This window comes from Peromyscus eremicus, chromosome X (assembly GCF_949786415.1).
Source record: "Peromyscus eremicus chromosome X, PerEre_H2_v1, whole genome shotgun sequence".
Lineage (NCBI taxonomy): Eukaryota > Metazoa > Chordata > Mammalia > Rodentia > Cricetidae > Peromyscus > Peromyscus eremicus.
This window is the reverse complement of record NC_081439.1, coordinates 18511544-18526813: the sequence shown is the minus strand read 5'-3', so window position 1 is coordinate 18526813 and position 15270 is coordinate 18511544. Positions and strand designations below refer to the sequence as shown.

The 15270-nt window shown below is 42.0% G+C and overlaps 1 protein-coding gene across 1 annotated transcript; it reads right to left on the bottom strand.

The window, feature by feature from the left end:
• Window positions 1–303: 303 nt before the first annotated feature.
• LOC131899711 (uncharacterized) lies at window positions 304–7165 on the bottom strand. The gene is made up of 2 exons (XM_059251191.1): window positions 7086–7165; window positions 304–1052 (listed from the first exon to the last, which is right to left on the bottom strand). Exons 1-2 carry the CDS (start codon window positions 7163–7165, stop codon window positions 380–382), a joined length of 753 nt encoding a protein of 250 aa, XP_059107174.1. The 3' UTR covers window positions 304–379.
• Window positions 7166–15270: the final 8105 nt, after the last annotated feature.

The following is a 15270-nucleotide window of genomic DNA, read 5'->3' as shown; positions in this document are numbered from 1 at the left end:
CTCAGAGATATGAATACTTAAGTGTCTCCACACAAGAATGTGGTTTCTTTTTTGGTGTTGAGGTGTCTGCTTTCTTGCAAACCATATTTCTCATGGGATTCACTAGGTTTACTTAGGAAACATGCCTTTATACTGTACTGTTTCTTGCTATTGCTTGATGGCAGTATCAAATGAGATCATGACCTACAGTTTAGTATGTGAAAACATTTAAAGAATGGAATGCATTTGACAGCAAGGAAGGAATAAAACTTAGACACACTCCCAGAAATCAAGTTGATATTTTACATAGAATGAATTGGTGATTACACAGTACTGTGTACAAATGGGCAATTTCTTCAAAGATTCTCCTGGCAGATGTTAAAATGCCAGAGCCCTCACTTCAGACCTTTTGCTCAGCCAGGTTGGAAGCACACTGGGCCTTCACTTGACTCTGCACTCTCAAAGAGATCATCTCATAGAGAAACATAATCACGCCAAAGAGTGACATCGTGGCTATCAGGACACCCATTGGGAACACATTTGTGCAGTGTTTCTTTATAATGTCCTCCTTTTTAACGGGAAAGTCAGGTGAAAAGTCAAGAGTGATTTGCCCATAGATATCTACCAGGTGGTTCAAGGTCACAGTAACAAGCGTGAAAAGGCTGCTCACAGCCAAAGTTATGGCAGACATCTTGTAGCAAAACAGCTGGATCTCAATGAGTGGATCTTCCAGACAGCTGATCTTAATGGCCACTGAAGTGAAAATCACGACTAGGAGTTTCATCAAAATGGCCCAAGCTATCAGGACTTGTAAATACTGAAATTCCGATGACTTGTTCCAGGTTGAATTGAGAGGGGTGTGAACCAACATCCTGGTCATAGACCCAGAGATGTTAAATTCCTGAGTGTAATAAGCTTTCCAGAGTCCAACTGACACAAATTGCACACCCTCGTTGTTAAACTCCCACAGGCGCCAGCATTGGCTGTTTGCAAGGATGATTTCGAACACCAAAGCTGCTGTACTGCAAATCAAGCCAGTGAACTTGAAGATGAACTCCTTCATTTTGGCAAATCTGAAGAAGGCATCAAAGAAGAATAGAGTCAGTGAGACTACAAGGGAAGGCAGGAAAACAGAGGGAGTCATGGTTTGTACAGCACTGAGCTCTCATAACTTCTCCCTGTTGTCACATAGAGATGTTTCAGTGGTCTATGTACAGATTATTATTCTTCACAGAGTAAATAATAATATTTGTTGACTAGGAATTTCAGTGCTTAGAACTGACAATGAGAAGAGAGTTTGCAATATCATATGTAATGACATGCTTATTTTACCTGTATTTGCAATTTGTAAATATTTTAATACCATAATGAGAGGAAAAAGCAGGGGAATGCTCAAATTAATTGTCATTTCTAAAATATAGTACTATAACATTTCATGACTGTTACAAACTGAAATCAACTATGAAAGAAAATGAAAATAATTCACATAGTAAACTCATTTATGTAAAAATAATAACACACTTGACACAAATTTTTGTACACATGTGTGTGTATACAAATTGATCTGTACATAATGATACACCTCATAAATGATAGTGTGCAATGCTATTCCTCCTTGTGAATTTTCCAGAAATGTACACTTCTCTAAAGAAGGCTATACCTATTTTAGAATTGAAACCAGAAGAGTATGCTCATCAACGTCTAGCTGTAATATAGCCGGGGATAGAGCTCAGTGGTAAAGTGATTATCTAACACGCACAAAACCCTGAATTCTTCTTTGGTATCTATAAACCAAAATCTATGTGTAAAATTGTCCAGAGAGTGAGTCAGAGGAATAGGGGAAATAGATAATTAACACATAAATTCATATAAATCCATAAATGTGGATATTTCCAATTATAGCCCATCTCTTACTTAAAATTTCATCTTTAGATAATTAGCTTCATTTCAGTGAAACAAAAAGAATCCTGACATATTTTTTGTGAGCAAATATCTTCTTTCACAGAAAATTTACACTCTGTATTATGACTTTGATCAAACTTCTTTGCACCTTTTCTCAATTCCAATCTTAGGATGAAGGAAGGAGGTGAGTCATTTACTGAATAGGCATTTGGATAATGTCACTGCTAACTGTGCATGCAGAAAGTTGAAGGGGCCTACACACTGGATCTCCTTGCCAGGAAACCTTCCCTAAACAGCTACCCCCTGCTCTAAAGTCTCTGTAGAATGTGCTTCCTGACTGAGTGAAGGCAGGAGCTGTTCTACTAGGGAGGTTTCATCAGCAAGATGAGTTCACAATTCATGGTGGCTTGGGTAACACCCTGCCCACATCATCTTCCTTTCCAAGGCAGGCCCGAGGCAATGGACTACAAGAACAGTGTGCTGTGAGGTAGTACTGAAAACACAATGAAGATTGCTGTTGTTCCAGAAAAAAAAATGAGCTAGCTTGGCAGTATCTGTTTCTTCCTGTGTTTGAAACACATGGAGTAGATGCATTTGATTCATAACACCATATTTGAAAGCTCCCATATATAACATAAAGTTTTTATACCTTTGTGTATTATGGATAAGAAGATTCATTTAGAAGGTGGCAGGATCACAGACGTTCCTCCTATTAACAGTAAATGCCCATATCTCCAGTCAGAAGAAGAGTGGGAAAACCTTCAGGACAAGAAATTCTATTAGGCAGACATTTCAGCTCAGAGCAGTGTCTCTCCAACCCCTAGATCCCACAATCCTTTCCGTTCACTCTTGTCCTTGGCTTAAGAAGAACCTCATTTAAACACTTCAGGAGTATTCATACATCTGACTATCTAAGGACATCCATCTAGTCATTTCCCAAATTTTGTAGGTAAGGATACAACAGAGAGAGGTTAATTCATAAATTCAACATCAGGGACCTACACAATTAAACCTGCAGGGCAGCTCAATGATTACCTGCAGTCCCACGTGGGGCTTCTAGACACGATATTCAATTGCGTTTACATACACTTACCCACATGTCAATGGCCCTTTCTGGCATTCTTTGTCCTGTGAAAAAGAATGTGATTAATAAAAACACCCGGGAATGTAAAATACTTGCCTCTTTTTCCCTTGTAGTAAGACCAAATGTTAGTGACTGGTAGTTGACAGAGTATTAACTCACTTTAAAAATTCTTGTTTCCATGGCTACTAAGGCTGAATGGTGGATTATGAGCAAAGAACACAACTTCCTAGTCATATTTGGCCATAAAGGACCAGTGTGCTTAACTTCCTTTTGTATGTGAATAGTCTTCAAAAGAGGAATTTACTTTTGGAAATCATGCATCAAATAAGTACTACAATGCCTGATGGGCATAGCAGATATAGTTATTTGAAAAAAAAATAAGCTCTCATCCCCCATTCCTTGCCCTTCAGTGTGTGTGTATTAGAAGGATAGGCATTTCACTTTGAGCAAAGTGTTTTCATTGTAGACATTGTGACCATCTTACCTTCTAGAAACATCTTAGATAGAGACACAAAGTAAATATTGTCAGTAATAACAGATTATATGTAAATAAAATCATGGGGTATTTTGTTTGGAATAGAAAAATATCCCCCTTTTCTCTTTCTGTGTTTTACCTCAAACTCTGTTACTTTGATGATACTAGTTAGGGTTTCTATTGCTGTGATAGAACAACATGACCAAATTCAACTTGGAGAGGAAATGGTTCAAATGGCTCACATTGCCACATCATAGTGCATCATCTCAACAGACTAGGGCAGGCACTCAAGGAAGAAACCAAAGACAGAAAATGAATCAAGCAGGAGCCATGGAAAAACACTGCTTACTGAGTTGACCCCCATAGCTTGTTCAATGTGCATTTTGTACTGCCCACCTTCTGCCAGGACATCCTACATAAGATACTAATCAAGAAAATTACTAACCAAGAAAATGTCCTATAGACTTGACTATAGGCAATTTGATGGAGAGGATCCCGTAATTGAGCTGCTTCTTTCCAGGTAACTCTTAAGTTCTTACAAACTGATATAAAGCTATGTAAATTTACACAATGTTATTTCTTACTGTGGTCACATCTTGAGAACATACCATACTGTAAGCATATAGTTAAAAATAGCCAAAGTGTGTAAATGAGTGGTAAAAAGAGAAGGAAAGTTTGACTTTCTTTTTAAACCTTATCTCTTTGTACTTCATCATGTATCTGTGGTATAATAAGCAATGAAGAAAACCTGCACTTTCTGCTACATGACAGCTTCCAGAACATACTAATATCAAAATCAGGATGAATTTCTTAGAGTGAGCTGTGGAGATCAATGGGAAGTGCATAAACATCCTGTTACAGGAAATGGGAAGACAAGAATGTTTCATAAAAAGCATGGTTGTGCCTTACTGTATACATGTGCATGTTGTTGTTTTTATGTATGTGCCCAACGTGGAAGATTCCAGAGCGTGCCATCTTAGACAGAAGAATTCAAACAGCATTTGCTAGCAAGTGATATACCCCAGATTCTGCTGGAAATAAATGTGCCCTGAAAAGCATCATCCAGGTACTCAAGAGCTTGGCAAAAATGTCAGCTGATCATCTGGGTGTGGTGAACCATAACTTTAATCTCAGCAATGGGAGGGAGAGGCAGCCCAATCTCTGTGAGTTCTAGGTGTGACTTGTCTACATAGTGAGCTCCCAGAAAGCCAGAGGTACTCTGAAACCAGGTCTCATGAAAATAAAGAAAAGAAGAGTTTTGCTGACATGCACAACATGCCTTTGTTTGAGACCTCTGCTACAAACCCCATTTGGTGATTGTGCCCTCTACTCTTGATCAACTTGAAACATAGTAGAGTTTCCTTGAAAAATGGAAGCTCAAATGAGGGATTACCTCCAACAGACTGGATTAATGATTGATGTGATATAGACCAGCCTTGCATGATAGTTTCCTTTAACAGAACCCTTTGTTCTGATAGGTTGACCTTCTGAACTCTAATTGTCACTGCTTTATGTTCCCATGGACTTTTGCTACCAGTGGCTCTCAATACCAGGGAGTGTAAAAAATATACTACTTAGAACACACTTGCTGTTAGGTAAGTCAGAGCTGAAGGTGAAGGGAATACTTAATGTGGTGTCTTATATTTACTGTGTTATCATTAAGGACTAAACGAATTGAAAAATCCATGAATTGAAAATTGGAAGAATTTATTTTAACTAGGACTTTTATTTTAAATATATGATGTTTTAGAAAAAATTTAGAGACTACTGAAGGAAACTACTCCCTAGTCTGAACCAGTTATTAAGCATATGTTCCTAATGTCCCTAGTTTTCTCCTCATTCTCAGTCATGTTTTAGACTCAATGTTACATTAAATCTGCACCCACATGGCTTAAAGCTCTGAAGGCATGCCTCACCCTCACACTGTTGAAAGATTACATGGATATCTGTAATGCCATTATTTAGCCATTTTTGTCAAATGCTTGGATTTTATTGCCACCACAGGCTATTCATTTTCAGGAGGAAAGATAAGTAAAGTGTATAAAACCATCTTATCTGTTCCTTCTTGAAGAAAGGAATATTTTTTAAATTACCCAAAATATGTCGTCATGAATTTCAGATTTTCCAAAAAGAAAATAGTACCCTTGCATAGGAAGTTAATTACAGAAATGGAATGTAAGCCATGTTCTTCAGCTAAAGTGTCCATATTGACCACTACCTACAGCTTACAATCCTTGGCAGGCTTAAAGGAAATCAATCCAAAAGACATTTTATGTAAATATTTTCAGAATGTGGGAAACAAATGTAATCTAACTCAAATTAGCATTATTGCTACTGAGGGAAATTAATCTGTTTTTCTTCCTCTTAAACTAAAGAATAAATTGTTTTGTTACTGTTTTATAGTAAACACATGACTGTAGTTGGATGGTTTGTTTGGTTGGTTTGTTGGGTGGTTGGTTGGTTAGTTTGAATCATAGTCTCATAGTATAACTTTGGACTGAACATTACTATGTATATGAGATTGGCCTCAAACTCACAGATATCTGCATGCCTTTTGAGTGTGGAGATTAAAAGCATGTATTACTATACCTCTAGAGTGTAACAGTTTCTCAAAGAATGGAATTTGCCATTTTTCAAAGCTTTCTACAACGTGGGAAATTAATACCTGCCAAGCACAAGTATTTTTTCACTGCTATTATTAACTTTTTTCAAAAGCAATGGAAACATTTATTGTTTTGGTTTTATTAGTTTGTTTGTTTTGTTTTGGGAAGTTTTTATTTGTTTGTTTTTTCCTTTCTCTATTCTCTGAGTTACGTTTATTCCTCTTGTTTTTTTTGTAAGAGATTTTCTATTCATTTTACATACCAACCACAGATTCCCCTCTCCTCCCTTCTACCACCAACCCGTTTTCCTCTCTCCCCCATTCCTTCTTCCTCCCATGGGAGGCAATGTCTCCCATGGAGAGAAGGCAGTGCCTGGTATATTCAGTTGAGGCAGGTCCAAACCCCTTCTCCCTGCACCAAGGCTGTGCAAAGTGTCTCACCATAGGCCCTAGACTCTACAAAGCCTGCTCATGCACTAGGGACAGTTCCCGATCCCACTGCCTGGGGGCGCCCTAAACAGTTCAATCTAAACCACTGTCTTGATTACCCAGAGGGACTAGTCCAGTACCATGGGGGTTCCTCAGCTATTGGTCCACAGTTCATGTGTTTCCACTAGTTTGGCTAATTGTCTCTGTACATTTTCTAATCATGATCTCAATATCTCTTGCTCATAGCATCCCTCCTCTATCTCTCTCTCTCTCTGATTGGAATCCTGGAACTGCACCTGGGACGTGGCCATGGATCTCTGCATCTGCTTCCATCGGGCACTGGATGAGGGTACTATCAAGACAGGATATTCAGCCATCCGATCACCAGAGTAGGTCAGCTCAGGCACCCTCTCCACTATTGCCAGTAGTCTATGGTGGAGTCCTGGGAATTACTGGAAATCTCCCTAGCACTCTGCTTCTCCCAATTCCCATGGTCTCTTCAATTATCATGGTATCTCTTTCCTTGCTCTCCCAGCTCTCCCAATCTGTTCCCATTCCAGGTCGAACCTCTCTATCCCCTAAGCTCTCATTTCCCATCCCTTGTCCTCCATTACCTCTCCTCATCCGGTTTGCTCATGTAGATCTCATCCATTTCTACATTGCTGGTTGATCCATACTTCCTTCCTAGGGTCATCCATACTATCTAGCCTCCCTGGAGCTGTGGGTTGCAGTCTGGTTATCCTTTGCTTTACATCTAGTATCCACTTATGAGTGAGTACATACCATGTTTGTCTTTCTGAGTCTGGGTTACCTCACTCACGATGACATTTTCTAGTTCCCTTCATTTGCCTGCAAACCTCATGATGTCATGTTTTTCTCTGCTGTGAAGTACTCCATTGTGATGTGTACCACATTTTCTTTATCCATTCTTCGGTTGAGGGGCACGTAGGTAGAACAGGCTTGCCTCAGACTTACAGAGATCCACCTGCCTCTGCCCCCTGAACCTGGGATTAAAGGCATGTGCCACCACTGCCCGGCTTGTAGCCTCTTTCTTGAGCTCTCTACAACATATACATGTAGCTTTCTATGGCAAGCACATTAAGGTCCTGTCTTCCCACGTTCTACTGTCTCCATCGAAGCATCAAGTTCATATTCAGTTTCACGAAGGGGTCTTCTAGACTTCCTAGACGGAATTCATGGGTCTCAGGCATGATATACATTACATGATCTTAAGGGATTTGAAACTGTGAATCAAGATTCTATTTACCGTATAATCTTGTGTTTGTGTTTACTGAAAATTCAGTACCCCGTGGAATATGCTCCCCAGCTCTTTGGCAGGTTGTGATGGAATGTGACGGAACCTGGCTATGCCAGAGAGGTTTTTTTTTCTGTCATCTTGATGCAATCTTGATTCATCTGAAAGAGTAAACTTTAGTTGAGTAAATGCCTTCAGGAAACTGGCCTTTAAGAGAGTGTGTGGAAGCTCAATGTGGTGGTGCACGCCTTTGATCTCAGCACTTAGAAGGCAGAGGCAGGTGGTTCTCTCTGGATTCAAGTCCAGCTTATTCTACAGAGTGCGTTCCACGACAGACAGGGTACACAGAGAAACCCTGTCTCAAAAAACAAAACAAAGCAAAATAGAAAGTGTGTGGATCATTCTCTTGAGTAATGATTAACCTGTGAGGATCTAGTCCACTGTGTGTGATACAGGTGTTTGTGAGTTGCATAAGGAAGCAAGCTGATGTAGCCATGAAGAGCAAGGCAGTGTTCCTTCATGGTCTGTGCTTCAGTTCTTTGTCTCCAAGTTTCTGCCTTGATTCCTTACCTATGTGTTCTGTCAGTGATGGACTGTGAAGCTCTTGCTCTGGCTTTCTCTAAGGTGAACTTCCCCAGAATCAAATCCAACTGCAGTATCTCTGCCCTCAAAGGCCTAGTCACATGGATCCTTCATTTAACTGTAGCTGGTGAATTTTCTAAGAGCCAGTGCCACCCCCACACTCTAGATGAAGCCTATACATCAGCTTTGCTCATAGAATTTTCCTGTACTTCTCCTGCCAGCACCATCTATGAAATTCCAGGCCTAAGTCCCATAAGGTAGCTCCTGCACTTGCTATTTTTGTTTAGTTCCCCTACATCCCAGCCTGCCTATGCCATCTATACACACCAGGCCTATCTCCTGTGCACATACATCTTGTACCAACTTTGCTTGAAAGGTCCACAGATATTCCCCTGCTTGTGCAATGTTTACCCTTTAAGCCTGGTCCTAATCAGACAGCTCTTTCACCAAATTTCCTGGTGAGTTCCCCCAGTAGTAAGCCCAGAAGTGCAATATGCCTACTAAGAGGCCTAGATAGCTAAGTATGTGTAGATCAAGCGAAGTCTTTCCTTTGAGAGAAAATCTGAGCCTCCCCTGTCAGCACTATACCCAACTCCCCAGACCTTGAACAGGTCACACTGGATATTCCCTATTGTACTCCCAGAACCAAGCTCACTCCTACTGTCTGCACTCTCTTAGGCCTAACTCTGCATGTCTACACTGTGCACCTCCTTTTTCTGGTCATCTCCCCATAGCCTTTCCTGCAATCAACATCACTTCATGTCCAGGACCAGCTCTGGCCAAACAAATGCCATACCAGATTTCACTGGTGAGTTCTCTCTTGAGCAAGCCCATGTGTGAATTCTTGATTGGAACTTACAGGTCTTGCACTGACCTTACCTGGCAAAGTCCCTGGAACCTCGGCCACCAGTGACATCACCACACTCCCGTGGCTATCTCTGGTGTTATAGCTCCTGAACTATCTTTTCCTGGTTAGTTCTTCAAGAAGGATGTCAACCTGAGTGATGACCATACTCCTGGCCAAGGTCTGTATGCACCCAGATTTGGCTTGTTGAGTTCTCCAATATCTCACCTTCCAGAGACCTCTACTTTCTCCAATATCGACCTTGTGTCATGAAGCTCTGGTAATAGCTATCCCTGATAGTTATACAGCAACCAAGCACTCATGCACCATCTCCAGAATGTTAAGGCATAGATCTGGTTGCACAGATCAAAGATTGTGTTTGCCTGGTGGCATTCCCTGGAAGCTTGCTTAACAGAGTCATCTGTTCTCTCAGCCCTAGCTCAGGTCATGCAGCTCTTGCAACAGCTCTCTGTGGTGATGTTTTATTTGTGCTCTAATAAATAAAGCTTACATGGAGATCAGAGGAAAAAGCCAGCCACTATATTAAACATAGAAGTCAGGCCTTTAATCCTAGCATCTGGAAGGCAGAGAGTCATCCAGATCTCTGTGAGTTCAAGGCCACTCTAGGAGCAGAGCCAGGCATGGTGGCACACACCTTTAAATTCCAAAGCTTGTTAGCTATAAAGTTGTGGAGGTCTATACAGACAGGAAGTGACAGAGCTGGGCAGAAAGAGGAAGTGATGTAGCTTGGTGGAGAGAGGCAGTAAGATGGCAGGGACACTAAGGATATAGGCATGAGTAAACAGGAAGTGGCTCTCTCTGGAAGTTGGTGAGATGAGGTTGGCTGTGGCTTGTACTATTCCTCTGATCTCAGTTTTTCCCCCAATATCGGGCTCCGGGCTTTTTTATTAATAAGAACATTTAGCAATTCATGTTAAACATCTTTCCCAAATGAGTTCTCCCAGAACCAAGAACACTGGCACAATCTCTACTATCCAAGGCCAAGAGCTGGATTCACAGATTGCACAGCAGTGTTGCCTGATGATGCTACCCAGAACCTCTTCCTCCGGCTTCACTCTGGCACTCTCAGGTTTAGTGATCTAGTTACAGATGGGCAGATCTCATATCAGCTTTGCCTTGGTAGGTTCAAAGAACCTCTCCCATCAGCACTATCCGTCCAGTTCTTAGGCTAGCTGTTTTTGTAGATTTCCCTCACTTCTCTGTTCTGTTGAATACCAACAGAACTGAGCATGCCTGTACCATTTCTTTATTCCCCAGACCTATTTCTGGATGTTCATATTGCTTGCCAGATTTGCCACATGAATTTAAAAGCACATGGCCAGAGACTTCTCCACACTCACAGACCTAGTCCAGGTCACAGTCAAACTGTTAATGAAGCTTCATTTCCTGGAGAGTTCACCCAGAACCAAGAATACCTGCATCATTTCCACAATTCAGTGTTAACTCTGGATTACGCACATGTACATCAGCTTTGCCCGATGACCACAAATTTGCCCACCAGCTCCATTTCCACTTAACCAGCAAGTAGCTCCTATAGAAGAATTTCCTGGTGAGTTCCACTGAACCAAGCCTGCCAGAACCACCTGCACGCTCCCAAACCTAGTTCTGGGTGTGCAGGTACCACACAGGTTTTGACTGCTAAGCTCACTAGAGACACACCCACAAGAACTACCCCCTCATTCTAATCCTAGTTAAAGGCTCAGGATACTTGCCTCCTGCTTGGGTTACCTTTGTGAGTTTGTTTAGAACCTCTGGAATCATGGACCCACATTCTTAGCTCTGTATGTACTGGCTTGTCTGATGAAACACCACAGGACCTTGCAAGGCCTCTACATCACCACACTTCTAAGTCAAGCTTCTTCTGTCTCACAGTCATTGCACTGGATTTCCTTGAAAAGGATTCTGGGAATCAAGGCTGCCTGTGCCATTTTCATAGCATCTCCTGATGTCCTGATTGCAGTTTTGCTGGGTGTGTTCCTCACAGGTTTCATGCCAGTGCCTTATACACACTCGGAGGCTTAGCACCCATAACAGAGCTCCTGCATTAACATTCCCTGGTCAACTGGAGCCAGGCCTGTCTATGCTATTAATACACTACCAAGTTCTAGATGCACCAAACCTGCACTCATTTACATGGTGATGTTCTATAGAACCTTTCCTGCCTGGGCTATGCATATACACATTGGCCTTGCTCTGAAGGCCAGTTAAGACTCAGTTACTTCACTTGCTTTCTCTGCTGAGTACTCTGAGAACTGATCTGGTGTCTTGGCCTGCATACCCTACTCCTTGCATAGCAGACTTGCCTGGTGAGCTACAAAGATGCTCTGCTGTCAGCATATAAACTTCACTCTGGAATCAAGCTGTGTTCAAGCAGTATGTGCAACAACTTTATCTGGCAAGTGCCACCAGAACCCCCTATAGATGTGCCCCTTCAGGCCCAGGCCTTGTTCTGAATGCAGAGACCACACACTGGCTTTCCCTATGACATTCCAATGAAACTTGAAATGTATCACAATTCTCTTCTCCCAGCCATTGCTCCCTTTCAAGGAGCCAATGGAGGAATTCTGAGGTGAGTTCTCCAAGAAGCAAAGCAATCTGCCCCATTCTACCTCATATGGCCTGGCTCTAGACATATACCTCCTGGACTAAGTTTTCCTAATGAGATCCTCTAGAACCAGTTTTCCCTGTACCATCTTGCACACTACCCAGCCCTGTTTTGAGTGTACAGAACATATACTGTAGGAGGCTTTCTTGCAATATCAGCACCAAATCATAACACAGAGATTATTATTTCTTAATTATGAATGTGCAGCCTTAGCTTAGGCCTATTTCTAGCTAGCTTTTTTTAAATCTTAAATTAACCTATTTCTAATAATCTATGTGCTGCCCTGAGGCTCATTTACCTCATCTGTGTACTATCCATCCTGTTTTCCTGCTTCCTCTGTATCTGATTCGCTGAGCACTGGCTGGCCCTGGTGTCTCTTTTTCTTTCTTTCCACCAGCCCTGCCTATCCCTCCTCTGCTCAGCTATTGGCCATTCAGGGTTTTTTATCTTTCTATTTTACTTTTTATGTATTAATTAAAGTTTTTCATTTTTCTTTACTAAGAAATTTTCTACTCACTCTACATACCACCCTCAGATCCCATCTCCTCAGTCCTCCCACCACCACCCCTTCCTCCCAAGTCACCCTATATCCCCACAACCCCCAAATCAGGGTCTCCCATGGGGAGTCAGCAGAGCCTAGCATACTGAGCCTAGCCAAGTCCAAGCCCCGCCCCACTGCTTCAAAGCTGGGCAAGGTGTCACACCACAGACACTGGGCTCCCAAAAGCCTGCCCGTGCACCAGGGACAGATCCCAACCCCCCTTCTGGGTAACCCCCAAACAGGTTGAGCCAAACAACTTTCCTCTGTGTCTAGAGGGCCTAGTCCAGTCCCATGGGGGCTCCACAGCCACCAATCTACAGTTCATGTGCTTCTACCAATGTGGCCAGTCATCTCTGCATGTCTTCCCATCATGATCTCAATGTCACCTGCATGCAGAATCCCTCCTTTCTCTTATTGATTAGATTCTCAGAGCTCAGCCATGTGCCTGTCCATGGATATCTGCATCTGCCTCTACCAGTCACTGGACAAAGGCTCTATGATGACTGTTAGGGTATTCACCAGAATAGACCAGTCCACGCACCTTCTAGACCACTGCCAGCCTCCCAAGTAGGGTCATCCTTGTGGATTCCTGAGAGTCTCCCCAGTACCCTGCTCTTCCTATTCCCATGATGTCCTCATCTATCATGGAATCTTCCTCCCTGCCCTCCCACTCTGTCCCTGTTCCAGCTTGACCCTCCCATTTCCCTGTGTTCTCATCCCCCACTCCTTGCCATCTGGCACCCCCCCATCCAGTTCACTCATGTAGATCTCATCCATTTCTCCTTCACAGGATCATCCATGTGTCCTTCCCAGGGTCTTTTTCTTTTAGCTAGCCTCTCCGGAGTTGTGGGTTGTAGTCTGGCCATTCCTTCCCTCACATCTAGTATCCACTTATGAGTGAGTACATACTATTTTTGTTTTTCTGAGTCTGGGTTACTTCACTCAAGATGATATTTTGTAGATCTATCGATTTGCCTGCAAATTTCATGATATTATTGTTTTTTACTGCTGAGTAGTACTCCATTGTGTATATGTGCCATACTTTCTTTATACATTCTTCAGTTGAAGGGCATTTAGGTTGTTTCTAGGTTCTTGCTATTATGAATAATGCTTATATGAACATAGTTGAGCATGTGTTTTTGTTGTAAAATTGAGCATTCCTTGGGTATATGCTCAAGATTGCTATAACTGGGTCTTTAGGAAGACTTATTCCCAATTTTCTGGGAAACCACCATACTGATTTCCAGAGTGGTTGCATAACCTAACTGTCATCATAGAGCCTTTGTCTAGTGCCTGATGGAGGCAGATACCGAGATCCACATCCAGGCACAAGGGTGAGCCCCAGGAATCCAATTGATGAGAGAGAGAGGAGAGATACTACAGGCGAGGGACATCGAAATCATGATGGGAGGATGTGCAGAGATGACTGGCCACACTAGTCATAAGCCCATGAACTGTGGACTGGTGTCTGTGGAGCACCCATGGGACTGGCCTAGGCCCTCTGGAAATGGAAGATGGTTGTTTGGCTCAAACTGTTTGGGGGACAACCAGACAGGGGGATTGGGATCTGTCCCTGGTTTATGGGCAGGCTTCTGGAACCGGGTGCTGTGGTGTGACACCTTGCACAGTCTTGGTGCAATGGGAAGGGACTGGACCTGCCTGGGCTCAGTGTGCTGGGCTCTGCTGACTCTGCATAGGAGACCTCGATTTTGGGGATGTGGGTATGTGAGGTTGCTTGTGAAAGAGGGCTGGGGATGTGAGGAGGGAGGAGGAGGGGTCTGTGGATAATATGTGGAGTGAGTAGAAAATTTCTTAATAAAGAAAAATGAAAGAAAAAGAGACCATTTGATTGGAAAGACTTTTCCCACCCTTTTATTCTGAGGCAGTGTCTAAATATGAAATTGAAGTGTGTTTCTTGTATGCAGCAGAAAGATGAGTCCTGCTTTCATATCCATTCTGTCAGCCTGTGTCTTTTTTATTGGTGAATTAAGACCATTGATATTAAGGGATATTAATGACCAATGATTGTTAGTTTCTGTTATCTTTTGGTGGTAGTGTGTGTGTGTGTGTGTGTGTGTGTGTGTGTGTGTGTGTGTGTACTTCTCTTCTTTGTGGTTTACTCCTGTCGTGTTATCTATTTCCATTTTTTGTTGATGCATCTGACTTCCTTAGGTTGGAATTTTCCTTGTAGTGCTTTCTGTAGGGCTGGATTTATAGATAGGTATGGTTTAAATCTGATTTTGTCTTGGAATGTCTTGTTTACTCCGTCTATGGTGATTGAAAGTTTTGCTGGGTATCAGTTTAGGCTGGCATCCATGGACTCTTAGTGTCTGCATTACATCTGTCCAGGTCCTTCTGGCTTGGAAAGACTCCTTTGAGAAAATGGGAGTTATTCTGATGGGTTATCCTTTATAATTCACTTTGGCTTTTTCCTTTGTTGCTCTTATTATTCTTTCTTTATTCTGTAGGTTTAGTACTTTAATTACTATGTGGCCAGGGGACTCTTTGGGGGGGGTGTCTATTCGGTTTGCTGTTCTATAGGCTTCTTGTATTTTCATAGGTATTTCCTTCTTTAAGTTGGGAAAGTTTTCTTCTACGATTTTGTTGAATATTTTTTCTGTGCCTTTGAGTTGGTATTCTTCTCCTTCCTCTATCCTTATTATTCTTAGGTTTGGTCTTTTCATGGTATCGTAGATTTCTTAGACATTTTATGTTATGCTTTTTGGATTTGGTATTATCTTTGACTGATGAATCTATTTCCTCTATTGTATCCTCTACACCAGAAATCCTCTCTTCCATGTCTTGTATTCTGTTGGTTATGCTTGCATCTGTGATTCCTGTTCATTTACTCAAATTTTCTATTTCCAGCTTTCCCTCTGTTTGTGTCTTCTTCATTGTTTCTATTTCAATTTTCTGGTCTTGAACTGTTTCCCTCACCTGTTTAATTGCTT